Source organism: Astatotilapia calliptera, chromosome 16 (genome assembly GCF_900246225.1).
Source record: "Astatotilapia calliptera chromosome 16, fAstCal1.2, whole genome shotgun sequence".
Taxonomy (NCBI): Eukaryota; Metazoa; Chordata; class Actinopteri; order Cichliformes; family Cichlidae; genus Astatotilapia; species Astatotilapia calliptera.
Window position 1 is genome coordinate 26,316,405 of NC_039317.1, and position 17,705 is coordinate 26,334,109.

At 41.0% G+C, this 17,705-nt stretch overlaps 1 protein-coding gene across 25 annotated transcripts in view; it reads left to right on the top strand.

Annotated features, from left to right (window-relative positions):
- Window positions 1-17,705, top strand: part of clasp1a (cytoplasmic linker associated protein 1a) — a 98,643-nt gene that overhangs the window by 35,712 nt on the left and 45,226 nt on the right. For 24 of the 25 annotated variants that reach the window (XR_003269959.1, XM_026144801.1, XM_026144808.1 and 21 more), the window contains 4 exons: window positions 12,968-13,105; window positions 13,443-13,516; window positions 14,355-14,447; window positions 14,566-14,711. Coding sequence is in view for 24 of the 25 variants with exons in the window: in XM_026144801.1 (XP_026000586.1) it covers window positions 12,968-13,105; window positions 13,443-13,516; window positions 14,355-14,447; window positions 14,566-14,711 (451 nt within the window). In the remaining variant the exon portion in view is untranslated. Of the gene's footprint in view, window positions 1-1,852; window positions 2,212-12,967; window positions 13,106-13,442; window positions 13,517-14,354; window positions 14,448-14,565; window positions 14,712-17,705 lie in introns of those variants that run through there. The other variant, XM_026144824.1, reaches the window with a different exon arrangement.

A 17,705-nucleotide genomic window follows, 5' to 3' on the forward strand; every position in this document is an offset into this window, starting at 1 on the left:
GAATAGAATAGAATAGAATAGAATAATCCTTTAATTGTCCCACAAGGGGAAATTTGGTTGTAACAGCAGCTAGAAGACACATATACAACAAACAGGACACAGAACAGAAACATACACAGTTTTTCTTACATATTTACATCAAGGACAATGGTTACTATAATAAGCTCTAAGCATTGAGGAAATGGGTTGTTATACTGCACTGAGTTATTATAGGCCTTTTTATTTTTATTTCGTTTTACATTTTTTTTCTTGTACTTCAGTTGTAATTGTGTTAAACTGTAGTTTGAAGCGCAACTTTGATGTTTCATTGAGTTTATATTGTTTGAAAATGCTCAGTTAATGTTATTATGCAATGAGCACATTTGTCAGGGGCTAAATTTAACAGTCATTTAGAGTTTCAACGAACACATACATGGATGCCTGAGGATGGTAGTGTGACCAAACTGAGAGAGAGTATAGATGTTTCATCTATATATTAAAAAAAATATATACAGTGGAACCCCGACTTACGAAATTAATTAGTTCCCGAGGGTCTTTCTTAAGTCGAAATTTTTTGTAAGTCGAAGCACCCATTGCGCCTTTTGAGTCGTTCAAGTGGAACAACGAAGCGCAAATACGAAAGCCAAGGGGGTTGTCACATGATTCGGAAGGCATTCTGGGCGTTCTGGGCATTCTGGGCTCAGCCAATCAGAGCCAGTGGATTTCGTTACACGGGCATCGTAACACGGGCAGAGATATTGCCGTTAAGTGCCTTCGTAACTTGAATTTTTCGTTAAATGGGGTCTTCGTAAGTCAGGTTTTTTTTTTTTTTAAAGTATAGTTTTAAATTTTATTTTGATTAACCTAACAGTTTCATTAAACTTTAAGTTTTGACTTTAGTTGTAGTTCACTTTCATAATAACTCAGGCACTGCAAAGGTTTTTTGTGCTTTTGTACCAAAACTAAGCAAAAAGCTAAGAGCGAACACTGAACTGAAGATGTGCACACATGAAACTGAAATGAGAAAGAATTACAGTAAATGTCTTTAGTTTTATTTATTTTTTTGTAAGGTTGGTCAAATTTGTTTACACAACTGGCCCGATGAAGCATTGCTGCATCTGATTATTGAGTCTGGTATTTCTACATGACTGTGAGTAAAAAAACCCGCATAAAGCTTTCTGTTGAATTTTGGTTCTATTCTATTCTGCTCTGTCCCCAAATCTTCCCCCTGAAAACCCTTCACATTACAGTAATTATGATTCAGTCTAAAACTGAAAGTAATTACACTGATTAAATAACACAGTAAAAATGAAAGTGAACTAAGAGAAAAAATATTCCTAAATTAATAAAAGTGGAAAACTGTAATAAATCCAGTTGGGGTTTTTTCTTCTTTTTTGCAAAGGGCAGAAGTTTAAACTGTTCCAAAGTTAACTGAAGGACAAGAGATTGAAAAAAGCAGCTTTGAATTCATGTCTAAAGGATGCGTAGTGTTGGAGGGATGTCAGCTAAAGCTCAACTATGTATTATCACTTTTTACCACAAGAGGAAGCAGTGAGTCAGTGCACCTTTTATTTAACCGTTGTGGTCGGCATCCGGGGGAAAAGACAAAGCCTCGGAAGGAATAGGGAGTAGGACTTAAAAGAAATGTCAGAAATTAAATTAAGGGCAGCACACATCCCAAAACATCTCAATACTCCCACTGGTAAAATGCTGCCCCCTGGTGGTAATAGATATAGTTGCAGAGGGTAATTACGAAACGTAGCTTTACCTCTCACAAAATTGAGCTATTTCAGCAACTAAAGTGCTATATGTTACACAAGTATCGTGTTTTTACAGCTCTCTTGGTGTATCCCATCCATTTAGTGTTTCATTTATCTGTTACAGATCAGCTAAAATGACTAATTTTATGATTAAAAATATCTCAAAAGTGCAAAAATATACAATTGCTCACTCTCTAGATGGTTGACTACAGACAGATGGAAAGAGACAGGCTGTTTTTTCAGGGAAGGAGACAAGGGAGGAGGGAGCAGAGTGAGAGACTGTGGAGGGATAAATCGACAAGAGCGAGGGAGGGAGCAAAACAAAGCAGCCATTTCTGTGGCAGTACTGTGAGGTAAACAGAGAGAGAGGTGGCAGAGACTTCGGTTAGAGCTGACCGATCGGTGGAGCGATCAGCTGTGGATCTGCATTCCTGTTCTGCTCAGCAGCTTTGCACCATGACAGCTGGAGAAGGTAAGACTGGAAATGCGAGGAGCTCTCAGACCACACGCTTTGAAACACCCAAAATATTATCATCGTCTCTTTTGCTCTGTGTTTGAGTTTTTATCTTTTTATGTAATCTTTTTTTTTTCTGCTGCAAACTGAGCTCTGAGCCACTTCTGTACTTTTTTGATAGCTCTGGCAATCGAGGAGGGAGTCTCCGGTTGTTTCTGCAGCAGCGTGGCGTTATAATTATAAGTGTGACTGCTGTGACGAAGCTGCAGCAGCTTTCAGCGGTCACACTGTGATTTCTCCATGCAGTGCACATGGTAGTGTCACATTTTTTTGCCTCTTGTTTGGAGAATGCCTGCTGGTGCCTGAAGCCACGAGGGACAATTTGATTTTCCTTATCCTGGAAATGGTTACACATTTCTCTATATCATTTAGATAATTTGTTACATAATCCCTTCAATTATATATTTTTGTGCGTATAATTTTTGATAAGCACACCTTCGGTTTATGGTAGGAGTATACAAGGACAAAAAAAATCTTGCTTCTGCTGACGTTTCGTTATAAAAGCAGCCAGCCCCGACATGAATTTTGTTTTGCAGTTTTACATCAGCGGTTCAGTCACTGGCAGAGCAGCAGTCAGCAGCAGCTCTTTTAAGAACCAAAGTGGAACTAAAGTTATTGCAGCACTTGAATTGTATGAAGAAAGCAGGTCATCCTCACAGTGGGAGTGGTGCGTTTTTAAATAGGCGGATGCTCCAAGAAACCTGATGAAGTGGGCGAAACAGGCTTTAGGAAACATGAAGTCAGAGATTTATTTTGCTGCAGTATTTTCCACTACTGATACAGCACATGTAGAAATAAACAAGAGTCCTTTCCACTCGCTTAGTTTCTATAAATATGTTGCGCGTGTGATATGTTGGTGAATTTCTGATTAAGCAGGAACCAAATAAACATTCTGCAGGTCAACATAAAATCAGAAACAGACTGTCAGCGCTCCTCTGACAGGAGAGATGACATCGTGTGGGGCGGTGTGAGGGCGATCCTGGTCGTGTTCCAGACCTGCTGCGATCGCTTCATGCTTCATTTCTGCTGTTGTGCTCGGCTTTCACACGGCCACAGGGGTGAGGCGAAGGTAATCTCGAGCTGCTCAGGGGTGATTTTACCTGGAAGCAGAGTAGTATGGGCCACAAAAATTAGCCAAATAAATCCAGTGCAGTTTGTTTCAAAGCTTCATTAATGCTAGCAAGCCAAATGTTGACTTTAAGACCAGCTGCAAAAAAAGGAGCGGTTCTGTGACTAATATTTAGGTTTTCATAACAGTGTGTGGGAGTAGTCTGTTTATTGTTTTGGTTCCATTTTCTTTACATTTCCTTTCTTATGTATGATATACATTTCATGCATATAAAATGTTTTATTTTCTATAAACTACAGAGAGGAGAAAGAACTACTGAAACACAAAGGCTCACTTATGCACAGATATTAAACCTCCAAGCATCTGTGTGTTTGCTCTCAACACAAAATAAGCTGTAAGTTTGCTAATAAAAGCTGCATTTAAAACTTTAAATTGTCCCGTATCATAAATACAGCTCCATCTTTGTAACAAGCCAAATCTATTTAAAATCACTTGTAAAATCAGTGAGTTCTGACGATTTCTAATCATGTATAAACTGTTTGGAGGTCTGGTTTACCGTGGCGCATCGTTCAGATGGATAGCTTGTGTGGATATCTCGGATGTGAGCTAGAAGTTTGTATTATTTCTCCAGATCTGCGCACACTGAGGCTTCAGATCCAGGCTGTATTTATAACCACAGAGGAGAGCTGTGGGTGGGTGGGTGGGACGCCATGTCAGCTGCTCACTTCTCAGTTTCTTGAACACAATCACAGTGTTTTTGTGACTGGCTGAATTCCCAAGGCATTTTGTGTGTGTGTGTGTGTGTGTGTGTGTGTGTGTGTGTGTGTGTGTGTGAGCTCTCACAAGCCCCTTTCTGTGCTCTGCTGCTGTTACATAAACCCTGCAGACTCTGCAGGTTTTTGTTTCCCTCAGTGTTCAGCTGTGATGAGCAGATCTGCATCCTCAGCCTCATCATGACAGCCAGTTTAAGCATCTATTTCTTGACTGGAAAATAAACAAAACATGTTAATTCAGGTTGTAAGAGTCACAGAGTTTCTTCACTCATGTGACATCATGTCGGGGACTGTCTGTAAAATGAGAAATGAAATGATTCTCTGAGCTGTGAAACCTGATTTCAAGTATAACTCCAGTGTGTGAACGAGGAGAAAGGAGAGCGCTTCATTCTAAGGAAGCTGTTTGATCGTGACACACACAGTGAAAGTGGTGCTTTGCAGAGAGCTTAACAAGCTCATTAATGTGTGTGTGTGGGTGTGTGCATGCTGTGTATTTGCTGCCATTGGCTGCTTTACTGTGTGGAGGAGGATTTGGCTTTAAAGCACCAAAGAAGTACCTTTTCTTTAAATGTCTTTGATTCGAAGAGGCCATACTGATAAAAATAGAAGGTTCAAACATACATTTTGCATGTCGACAGCTGGGAGCAAATGAGTTCACTCTTCATTGCCAACTGAGTTTATTAGCAAAATGTACAAATTTCCAGCTGTTTGCAAAAACTAGATCACAGCAGGACAGTTAAATGTTACAAGAGACGTCAACATCATCTGTTTTTAATGTTTTCGGTTGCAAAATCATTCAGCACCCCCCCTGCCAGAGGGAATTCACTGTCAGTTCACACATTTATAAATGACTGTGCAGACTTTTATAACTCCTCTGTAAATAAACTTTCACCAGAGTTTCAGCGTCTGTTGATTAAGGCCTACATTTATTATACATCTGATTATATATCAGCAAAATGACAAAGCAACTCATCACAAAGTTAAGAGATAGCTATCAAACAAGAGCCACACATACCAGTGTGTTTGCTATAGTTAGACCACTGCTGACGCAAAAGAACCAGACAACTATTCTCAGAACTATCTGAATGAAAGATGCCTTCTATTTTAGCTGAATGAGGTATTTAAACCCCTCTTGTGTAATTTTAATATTACGCACAAATAAATAATTTTGTAATAATTGTTCATCAGTACACAGCTGATGCGAGCGAGACTGTGTAAGGGGGTGGGGTGGGGGGTGTTGGAGGACTTTATATAAAACAAAGGGAGATGCACAGAAATGAAGAGATGAGTATAAACCTCTTGAATGATGCTTTTGTCTTACTGTTGCTCTCTGCCAAGTGAATCGTGCAGACAGCCCTTCTAGTCCTGTGATTCTGGGGTTTAAACAGCGTCTTTGATGGGCACAATAAGAGGCCAGTACAGCAGTGGCCCCTCTGCTCGGGAAACAGACTCTGCTGCACTCACAATCTGTGCAAATAGTTTGTGAACAGGCTCATTTGGGGGAGCACAGACCTGAATGTGAAGCAAATCCCAAACAGTAACAAGCAAACACTGTCACTGGAAACACTGAGAGAATGTTAATTAATGCTAAATAGAAATCTATGGGAGACTTCAATATTAGCAAATTCAAAGTATAACTTCCATTTCAACCCTTGTTTTTGGAATAAAGTCAACAAACCTTTTAAGGAGTTTCTTGCAATGCCAGTAATTGCTGTCCTCTGAGAAGGATTTTAATCTCAGAGAATGTATTTGTTAGAAAAATCCAATGTAATCTGTTTGCAGGATTCAGCTGTAGATGCAGTTTGCTCTCATTTGGTGATTCTTTTTCTTTTACTCTTAAAAATAGATATCCATTTTCTATTATCTATTTTCTTCTGCTTGTCCAAATTTGGGTTACCAAGTCAGCAGGATAAGCTGGTATTCCAGGCGAATAGTGCATTTAAGTGGTAATTCTGTCTGAGTGTCAGAGTCAAACATCAAAGGTACCCATTAGGGCTGGGCCATATCATACCGTTCACAGTAATACCGGTATAATGTTAGGCAATGATAAGAAAATGAAATATCGTGATAGAATATGGGTCAAACGCGCATGCGCAGTGCCTTTGTTTTCATACGCACGTGGCAGAAAAAGCATGGCGGCGACGGAGAACGAGAAGGGCGAAAGCGGATCGTTGAATGAAGGGATGAACCAGAATTGGTTTGTAAAAATGGTGCAACTTCAGTGGTGTGGAACTGGTTTGGCTTTCGTCAAATACACACCAAAGTACAATTTTTGGTAGAGCATGCAAGCGGACCATCGTTATTACCGTGTTTTTCGGAAAATAAGTCGCTCTTAAAATCCTTTTATTTTCTGAAAAATTGACAGTGCCCCTTATAATCCGGTGCGCCTTATGTATGAATTCTGGTTGTGCTTACTGACCTCAAACTTTTTATGTCTTACACAGCGCTCAAAAATCTGTAAAAAAATGTTTTAGCACGACTTTGATAAGCTACAAAGCCGCACCGCTTGATGGATTGTCATAGCATTACGGCTTCCGTAGTCAGGAGCCTCGCCGAGTGATACGTACTGTTCTTCAACATAGTATTACCGTATTGTGTGTGTATAACCTCTTTTTAAGTTTTGTAGATATATTACACATGGTTATAGTTCAGGATATGTCAGCCAGTTTCCACTGGAAATGCCTTTTGGTTAAACTGTCAGCAAGGAATTTGCATAGAAAACAGCTGTTTGTTTAAGTGAAAATACATTGATGGGTTTTTTGTTTGTTTTTGTTTTTTTTGCACTAATAAAGTTGTGGAGTTGTAAAGTATTTTGTCTCACGTCAGTTATATCGTCAGTTATATCATTATCACAAATTTTCAAATATATATCGTGATAAATATTTTTGGCCATATTGCCCTGCCCTAGTACCCATCGGTGGTCATGGATGTCCATAAAACATATGACCAAATTTGCTTCTGCACATTAAACTGTAGTGCTGGTAGTCCGAATCAGGTCATGAAACCTGCTCCGTTTCTGCTGATTCTACCTGCCAGTCATCATTTAAGTATTTGCTCATTGATTGTGTGAGGTCGCCGCCATGTGCAAATGTTTGAGAGCCAATCCTGTGTCATGTGTCAAAGCCCAAGGTGCTGAGCAGCTTCCTACAGGTGCACACTTACTGGAATGACGTGGTTCAGGCTCTGACCTGGTTTATCTGCCTGAACAACTTCACCTAGCTCTGGCTTCTTGTTAGTCTGACTCTCTGTTGGCCTCTCTTTCCTCATTTGGCTACATGTCTGTATGTAATGTATGGATTTAGCTTCTTAATCCTGCTTTCTCATTTAAAAAAAAAAAACGTGATAATGCAAAAAATGAAGTTAAGTGCTATCAAAAGCAAATCAGAAACCCGAGGAAAAGGTTATTAGGGAAACAAAGACTGCACAAAGTGAGTCTTAACACTGGGACAGACAGTGAGGTGGATCTTTTTCTCATCACCACAGTGGATTATAAAAGTAGGTGTTCGTTGCTCATTGGACTTGTGATCGATAATTCTCTTTGTGCTTTTTGTCTACCCTGAAAGCAGGGTGACACCAGGGGAAACAGTTTTAGTGAAACAGAGACAGACATGTGTAGCCACAGGCTCACTGAAGTAATGAGACCACTGTGTCAGACTGCCCACACCATCCTGTTGGACAGGAAGTGATAAAAAATGACAGATTTTCATTAAATAGCGCCAAAAAAAAAAAACTGAACACCACAAGAGGAGTGTATGTGAGTGGCCTTTTTGGGTGTGTTTTGGGGGGGGGGGTTGTTTTTTTTTTTTTGCTGGCAGTATTTAAAAAATAAAGAGAAATAAATCAGCTGTTAATGTGAACCAAAACAATTAATTTAATGCTGATAATTGTCTTAATTTACTTCAGTATTTATTCACCTTAAAAAAGGGGGGGTCAAATGTTTTAGGATTTTTTTTTTTCCTGTAATTATAATTTCATTTACTAATTATTTTTATTTAGATTATCGTCTTATGTTCATTTTTTACCTCAAATTAATTTATTCCGTGTTTATTTTTATAATTCTTAATCTGGTTTTGTTTTATATTTCCATAACTTTTCTTTCAGTCATACAAAGACAAGAACAAACAGATTTATAGGTGAACTGATCACATGTTGATTGTTGTCAGCTAAGAAATTCACAGGGACGTGAGCTCCTTCCTGCTCGGTGGTTCTAAGAAGCTCAGTTTTCTGTTCGAAATTTGACGGATCAAATCCCGTCTGTAACAAACGGGTATGAACAGAAGTCATGAGGTCTAAAATAAAATGGGACACTGTGCAAATCTCAGGAGATGGTAAACATCAGATTTCATCAGCACATAATTTGCAGGCAGAAGGTGATTTTTTTTTTTTTTTTAAATAAAAAATAAAAAATCCTCCTCTGTTGTTTCAGGAAAACATAGGAAGTCTTTATTATGATATAACACTGATCACCAGTCAGCTGTCTTATATAACACCAGCTAAACTGCTGCAGTGAGTGATGGAGACACCGCCTTGGGCCTCATGAAGATCCCTGATGGACTCTTCTGGGCTCCCTTACGGGGTACCAAGGGACAAAAAGGTGAAGAAGAAAACCGAGCGAGCTGGTGGGATAGCAAGAGGCCCTCCCTCTGTCCTCGATTTAGAGAATTTTCCTGAGCTAAACTTTCAGTTAATCCCCCGTTCCCCTGAGCTTTTCTTCTGTTTGTATAAAAAGATCCTCGCTGTTATATAAATCTGGGCTTCATGCAGATTACTATTGCCAGCTCTGACAGCTCCACTGTGCACTGCACCCACAGTGTATCCTGACACCTAGTGGACAGAAAAGGCAGCACACCTCTCAGTCCTCAAACAACAGGATTTGCACCTTTATTTTCAGAGGGGGTTAAACAACACTAACGAGTTAATACAGTGAAATAAGAAATGAAAACTGAAATGAGAATATGTGTCTACAAAATTAAAAAAAAAAAAAATGCAGTTAATTTGGTTAAAACACACCCATTCAGAAGGAGGTGATGTAATCGCGTTGTTACTCGCGCTGGATGTGGGGTATACCAAGTGTCCCTTTTCTTATGTGGGAGTGCACAGCATTTTTTATCCCATTGAGAAAATATCCCCTATTTTAATTATCAACATTCAACAGTCCACACTGCAGTGTTTAGCTTTTATCCAAAGAAACTGTATCACTGTGGGTCGTAGAGTGGACATTATAAGACTAGAAAATTAGAAAGATGCACTCATTACAGTTCTTCCTTTCAGGCTTATTGCATTTAGTGAGTTCAGATAAAATGCAGTATTCCTCTCCTTGACATGATTACTGCCAAACCTGCAGAATTCAAATGTGTCTGTTTTTAAGTTCTGCAAAGCAAAATTCCCGACCTGTCCCACACAAACCTGCTCTCTGTCCCTGCTTTCATTTCTTCTCTTACCCACGCTGGAAACTAACTGATACTTAAGTGAATTTAAGATGAAATAAAAACGTAATATGGATGCAGATCTTGGTCCCCTTTTAAAGTCACATGATTAGTATTTTTGCTGTTTCTCCCCTGCAGATAAACTGTTGTTGTTTTCTCATGAAATGTATTTCTCACGTGTTTGGTTGCGTCTTTGCTTTGCTGTGATGATAAAACACAGAGGTGTTAAACCTGCTTTACTTTCACAGCTACAGCAGATACTTTTGATACATTTCCAGAGTACTTGTAACCAGTGTTGTGTTTTATCACAGTTGTGTAAAGATCGATGAGAAACTGAACAAACAGTTTTAGTCTGACAAAAAAACCCAAAACATTAAACTGCTGACGTCCCTCACGACCTCCGCCTGTTACAAGTGATGAAACCTTTACAGGAAGATGGAGGTGATGTCCAGAGGCTTGTGGGCTGATTGCTGCTGTCACCACTCACTTACCTTCAGATGCTCTAATGACCCGCCTCAGGCTGTGGCACACACTCTTCTGTGTGTGTGTGTGTGTGTGTGTGTGTGTGTGTGTGTGTGTGTGTGTGTGTGTGTGTGTGTGTGTGTGAGAGAGAGAACTGCTCATCTCATGTTGCATGCCGCTTTAATTGCTCCCTGGATAAATCACACACACAATCCAGCCGTTGTGTCAGCGTTGCTGGCAGCAGCTGCTCTGACAGCTGTGATCAATACTCTCATCTGTGTGGTCGGGCGCTGTGCTTTCTGCTTAGGTGTGCGAGCTGTTAGCCTTTACGAAGAGGCGAGGGGGCGAGTGTTTAGGTGATTGGCTATTGGTTTTGCTGGCCTACGGATGACGTCTGATAACTGATTACTTCCTTTAACATGGAAAAAAAATAGATGCGCTGATGAGCAGCTTGGCCACTTAATCAGACTTTCTAACAGTGGTGTGATGGATTGCAAGGATCATACCTAAAAGAGCTGTTCTAGAAACAAAAATAAATCCAAACAGATGAAAGGAGTCAGTTAGGGTGGTTCAGGCAACTGATTAGGGGGCTTTTGTCTCATGGTCTCAAGGAAAGAAAGTCCATATAGGGCCATATTTACTAACAACCCTTTTGATATTAAATTGGCCTAAAAGGTGTGTACACAGGTGTCTTTGTAGTGTCCAACATTTTGGAAAGAAAATAATGAATTTAATCACAAAGTTTAAATTCATGAATGTCTACAGCAGACACTTTACTGCAGATTTAATACGTTATGTTATGTTGTGTCTGATATGGCTGTATTGGCCTCTCTTGGGTGTGTTAATGTTATTTGGAGCAAGTGGGGCATAAGTTATCAGAGTAAGTGTATAATTGTCACGTGTAGGTCGTTGCAAAGCTCAGAGCTTTGAGCCACAGCATCACACTTTGAATCTGCCCTGTGGGTCTGCAGCCCCACGTGTTTCTGGGCCTCAATAATACAAAACGGAACTCAACCTGCAGCATTTGTGGGACGGAGAATCCCAATATCAGGTGCACGTGGGGGTGCGTCTTTTTTTTTTACAGGCAGCAAAGTAAGGGTTTACAGTAAGCTAATGGCTTTTCATTGTTTGAGAGGTTTAGCCACATAGAGATCGATCGATAGAGAATAGAGAGCGAATAGCATCTGCACGTCTTTTCTCAGCACCCACCGAGCTTCTTTGGTTGCACCTCGTGTGTGGATTGTACTGGTTATTTTACTCTAAAGTGCACACTTCCATGGACCCAGGATCACATCTTGGCTCTTTGAGACGTTGTGTTCATCATCTGTGTTCTGGGTGACGTGTCAGTTCGACTTCCAGCTCACATTGTGTTGTTTTTTTGTTTTGTTTTTCAGTCAAGTATAAAGCGGCTGGGATGAGAATTGGCTGAGCTAAGTCACAGAGCTAAGGCTGTGTTTCTCAGGGGTCTTGATCATGAGTGGGTTGAGAGTCGAGTAAGCAATTGAGAGACGGTCTGCAGTGATGAGGATGCTGTGCTGGTCTATTGTGGTGAAGAGAGAGCAGAGGGCCACAGAGAAGCTATTGATTTACTGGTGATCTACATTCCGACCCTCACCTATGGACGCGAGGTGTGGGCAGTGACAAAGGATGAGATCACCGATACAAGCAGTAGAAAGGAGCTTCCTCTGGAGAGTGTCTCTTAGAGAGGGTGAAGAACGTGGGCATACAGGAGGGGTTTGTCCTCCACATCAAAAAGCGAGGTGCTTTGGGCTACTGGCCAGGATGCCTCCAACCTCCCAGGGAAAGAAATATCTATCGGCTGGCTTATGAACACTTCAGACAAGCTGGAGGACGAGGCTGGATAAAGAAGGTCTGAGCATCTCTGATTCCCCCGAGACCTGCATTTCGATAAGCAACAGATAAAGCTTCATCATTATTGACTTCTTTTTGAGAAACTGCATTTAAACACGACAGTGTGGTCATCGTACAGGAACTGTGCTCAGTAAATACAAAATGCTTCATAACCTCAGACCCCTCCCTGTTTTTAGAGCCTTTAGTCCAACAGCATCAGCAGTGATGTTACTGTGACACATACACACACACACACACCTCAGGGAGAGGGCTGGTTTGTCTGGGAGTGTGCCGGAGCCACACACAATCCATTCGACAGAGATGCCCGAAGAAAGCGAGAGTGTGTGTTAGAGGCTGCTGCCGAGACATGCTGAGGAAGCTGATGTGCAAGAAAATCTGCCCTCGTAAGAACGATGCATTTATCTGTCCTCATTTTCATCCTCGCCGCGCTCGTCTCGCCCTGCACAGCTTCCTGTCTGTCTGTTATTGCTCTGCTCTCTCTGGCTCTGTGCGTCTCATGTCTGCCAACCTGTTGCCTTTTTGTCCCTGTCATGTTTTGTATTTCTTGGTCATGATGATGATTTTCATGCAGGGAGCAGCTTGTGCGGATGAAGCTTCTATTTTATGTATCAGTTTATTATACGTGGCTCCACAAATAAAAGACAAGGCACAAACCTGATTCCTAAACAGCAAGTTAATGTCTCTAAATGTCCTCAGACAGCGGTCATGATCATGGCTGCAAACACCGCCTTTATCTCCGTGCCTCAGCTGGCGGATATCACCACCGGCTAATCCCTCGTGTGAGTGGTCACGTTGGGCAGGTGACGCCGGGGGCCATGTATGCACTGCTGCCAAACCAGATTAGAGTCAGATGGATGGAATGATTAAAACGTGCACAGATACATACACCACCTGACAGATTGCCCGTGTTGCACTCTCCCCCCTGAGAGGTTATCCAACGCAGCAATGACTCAGGGCTGTTTAACACTTAAGAGAATGATTTCAGCCTCTGAACGATGACTGAACGGTGCTTTATTGATCCTTACGGGAAATAATTCTCACAGTCAGCCAGCCTATATCGAAAGCCTAAGTCACCTACACCCTTTCTCATTTCTTCTTCTTCTTTTTTGCAGATAAGAACTTTGAGGATGAGGACTCTGTGGACGGAGGCCGGTCCTCCTCCTCCTCCTCCAAAGCACCACCCAGTGGCAGGAGGACTGTAGTGAGCTCTGTCAGAAGACCCAGCTCAGCCACCACGCCAAAGCCCACGGGTGAGGGAGAGGTTCAAGCTCAGCTCAGTGCTGGGAATAAATAATCTGCCGCTGAAAGTCACTATTTGTTCTGATTTAATGAACAGTTATTCACATTTTAGTTTAACCCTGGGTCATAACAGTTTACCCTCAGGCAGCCGAGCTCTGTTGGCTGGCGATTCGTTATGTTTTAGAAAGAAATCTTTGTTTGACAGCAGTTTTTTGTTTGTCATAGATGTGCTTGCATTGAGAGCAGGTTGTTAATGACTGAACCAAGGCTTCTGTTCTTTGGTCAAATTCGTAGTTTAAAAGATGCTGTTGAATACCATTTAAAATGCCTTATGTATATTTTTCAAAGGTAAAGAAGCTGCTGCTGGTGCTGTTGATGAAGAGGATTTCATTAAAGCCTTTGAAGACGTGCCCTCGGTCCAGGTGAGCTGGCCACATTCTCCATATGAAACCTTGCTTTAGTATGATGGTAGTTAGATTTCCCAGAGGGTGTGGCTTTAGGAGTGTTAGAGGTAATTGGTCCACACCTGTGTGATGGTCCAAAATACTTGGTCCATCTCATGATGATAGCAACCTGTGCTATCATCATGTGGTTGGGATTCTTGGCTTTATTGAAAATACCTGAACAGCTGAATCATGAAGTGCCTTAAAACTACTTCCACATGACTTAAAGGCGTTCATGATTTCTGGATGTCATGTCAGATTGACTTTAATGAATCCACGATGTTTCATCTCACACCACCTGGATGTTTAATCAAAACAGACAGCATTTAAAAAACTGATATAATTCTAGCTTTATTGCTCTTGGCTGCACTGAGACAAAAGGGTGGGGTAGGAAGGCAGTTAATGCTAGCTAATTGGTTATCTGGTTATCTAGAGTAATCAGATTATTGCTTTAAAAATGTTTCAAAAGGCTCCAACAGCACAAACACCTTGCAGAGCTCCAGTTCAGGGACTCCAATTAACTGAGGTAAAGCCTCACAGGCAGTTAGCAGCTACAGCCACGCCCCCGACAATGCAAACTTTAAGCCTTGATTAAAACATTGCACCAAAACAGTCTTTGTATCAGTCTGTAAACATGTTTATTTCTGCTGTAAAGTTGGACATTTTAATAACGTGGGGACTGATTCACTGCCTGAGCCTCTAGTGGACATTAGAGGAACTGCACAGTCTGGTGATTTGGGGTCAGTCACTTTGGTGCACCATATTGAAATAAGTCCTGCTAATATTGTGGCTTCCCTTCCTGTCCCGTTGTGCACAGATCTACTCTAACAGAGAGCTCGAGGACCAGCTGACCAAGATCAGAGAAGTGCTGTCTGATGACAAACATGACTGGGAGCACCGAGTGGTTGCGGTGAGATTCTGGAAGCACATGTGTCCTCTTTAAAACACACACACACTTACATATAAAGATGATAGGTAATATATATTTGATCATGACATTTTTTTTCTCTTTTCTCATTCCTCTGTAGCTGAAGAAGGTCCGTTCCCTCATGTTGGCGGGGGCCACTGATTATGAAGGTTTCCCTCAGCAGCTTCGACTTCTTGAGGCTTCCTTCAAGCTGTCAGCTAAAGACCTGCGCTCCCAGGTGGTCCGAGAGGCCTGCATCACGCTGGGGTAAGACAAGAAGACTTTACTGACTGAGATTTTAGAAGCCTTGCAACACCCTTAACCACCTGCAACATCAACATATGTCTGGGAACAATTTTATAGAATAATTTAACATTTAAAAAAACAGATGATGAACAGATGAAATGACATGTATTCAGACAAATAAGTGAGATTTCAACAACATCTCAGTTTTTCCACATACATCGAGTCTGTTGTTGTTATAATATGCACATGAAGATTTATTTCATGCTGTGTAAACCCATCCAGTGGGCTGACTCAGACCCTTTGGCAAGCTGGCACCTATGTAAATTGTCAACTGGCCATTAGGTATAAGTACCTGCTGTAATCAGTAACCTGCAAATTGTTTTCTGAAACGTTCACCACCAGAGCAGGTTTACTTTATGTAAACAGGATTAGATCGCGGCCACGCAGGTATGTCCGCGTCATTCATACGAAAGCAACAGCGATATTCCACCACTGTTTCACCATAAATAAATAACATCAATGTAACTAAAGACAATGCAGCACCTGATCCATTTATTGATTTCACACAGGTCATTTCCTAAAAAAGGGAAATGTACTATTAACATTCTATTACATGTATGTGATTATTACAGATGTAATTCATATTTCAGAGTAGTAATTGTAAATTACTTCGTGTAATCAAGATGAGAGACCACGGCTATAAAAGCGAAGGTGGATTTGGGAAGCCTGTCGCAGCCATGTCCTGTCCGTTTACGCGAGCAACCCATTGCGGAAGGTGCAAGATTGATAAGGAGAGTCCTCAGAATTCAGCGTATATTGCGGGACAGACAGGATCCTTTAGCTCAGCGCGACAGTGTGCTCATAGAGAGATATCGATTTTCCCGTGAGGGTATTATTCACTTAACCAACTTGTTGACGAGGGGGTGCAGGACCACCACCTGTCTTTTTTTTTTGCTCTGCCCTTTTCTTGGTTGCTGTTATGAACAAACAAACAGATTATTCCAGGGTCTCTTTCCAAGAGACGACAAGCAATATAAGTGATAAATATTACCATTCTGTAGAATATTCTTATATTTCACTTTTACTTGTTCCCATGTTCTAGTGGGTCCTGTTGTGGCTCTAATGTGAAAGGGGATATAATATAACATATTATAATATAATATAATGTAATATAATATTGGATAATATGGTGTGATATGATAAATCTACCCTACCGCCTACTGGTGTTGGCCAGAGGGGCCGATGGCGCAATATGGCAGCCTGGCTTCTGTCAGTCTGCCCCAGGGCAGCTGTGGCTACAACTGTAGCTTGCCTCCACCAGTGTGTGAATGTGAGAGTGAATGAATAGTGGCATTGTAAAGCGCTTTGGGTGCCTTGAAAAGCGCTATATAAATCCACTCCAGAAGCAGAATTATACCAGTGAGTGAGCTGCTGTTTTTCTTTTTCTTTTCCCATTTCTTTCAGAGACCTCCTTTTTGAATTCTTCTTCTTATTTCCCTGGTTGACTCACTGCAGCTGTTGTTTCTTCAAATTCTGTTAAAGCTGTAGTTAATTGAAGACTTTTTAAAAACAGTATTAATAATATGTACCTTAAAAAATTAAACATAGTTGTCCTTAAACCCTGGATGGCAAGAAAAAGAACTAAGTAAATGACAGAAAAACTGAATTAGCTTTTTTTCTTTCTCTTCTTTGAGTTGATTGGTTTTCCTGTCATAGCAGATTTTTTTAAATGATCTTTTTATAATCTAAATGTGTAACAATTAATTTATTTTAATAATAAAATAATTAGTTAAATAAAATGAAAGCCTGAGGGTAATTAACAATGCTTTTATGCGTGAACATCCCTGGTTTAAGAGCGGGAGGAGACCCAGTCCCAGCTTCAGGAATCATATGTGCTCTGAGTGTCAGCCCCAGGCCCAAACAAACAAGGTTGTGTCAGGAAGTGCATCCAGCAACACAAACATCTCCCAAGTTAAACATGCGACTCCATCTGCATTGGCGACTGCATCTGAATGAGCATCTGAAAGGGTTTTTCAAAAACTTTATAAACAATTAATGCTTATTAATTTTAACAGTGTTTATTGTTATTTATGCTTTTGTATTTATTCGAGTCTTGTTTTATTGTTGTAAAACTGGTGTTTTGATCTGTTTGCCTCGATTGGAAAACACTTTGAGTTTGTAAACATGATTTGACTTTCTGGTATAACGCTGCCACCTTGTGGTAAATGATAAATGGTAAATGGCCTGTATTTGTATAGCGCTTTACTTAGTCCCTATGGACCCCAAAGTGCTTTACACTACATTCAGTCATCCACCCATTCACACACTGATGATGGCAAGCTACATTGTAGCCACAGCTGCCCTGGGGCGCACTGACAGAGGCGAGGCTGCCGGACACTGGCGCCACCGGTAATGACCACCAGTAGGCAACGGGTGAAGTGTCTTGCCCAAGGACACAACGACCGAGACTGTCCGAGCTGGGGCTCGAACCGGCAAGCTTCCGATTACAAGACGAGCTGCCAACTCTTGAGTCACGATCGCCTCAGTGGTGACAGCTTTTATTAATGTTTGCAGAGGGGTTTTTACAAAAAACCTTAAGATCAGAATCTTTCTGCATGAGACACTGCTTAGATTTCTCTGCCTGGCTGGGCTCAATTGGTCTGATTATGTTTATGACCGCCCTGTCAGTATAACTGATAGTGAAGTGCATAGTCTAATCTTCAGATAGTTTTTTTTTTCAGCTGTGAAACTGTCAGTATGACAAAACAAGAGGTTTAAGTGTCTAATTGAAACCTTTGCCTATAAAGGCTCACTTTTAGTTCATCTTTACTGAATATTTTGTCATCAGGGTGTGACCAGATGAGCAGAGTACATGTCAGGATGATTCATTAAATCACAAGTGATTGCATTTCATGTCATTTTCATGGGTTTCTCTCTGGATTAGGGCTCCGTAATGAGAGTCATTCAGTTTTTACTCATTGATCAACGTGCTTCTAATGGCTTTGATTAGCAGCG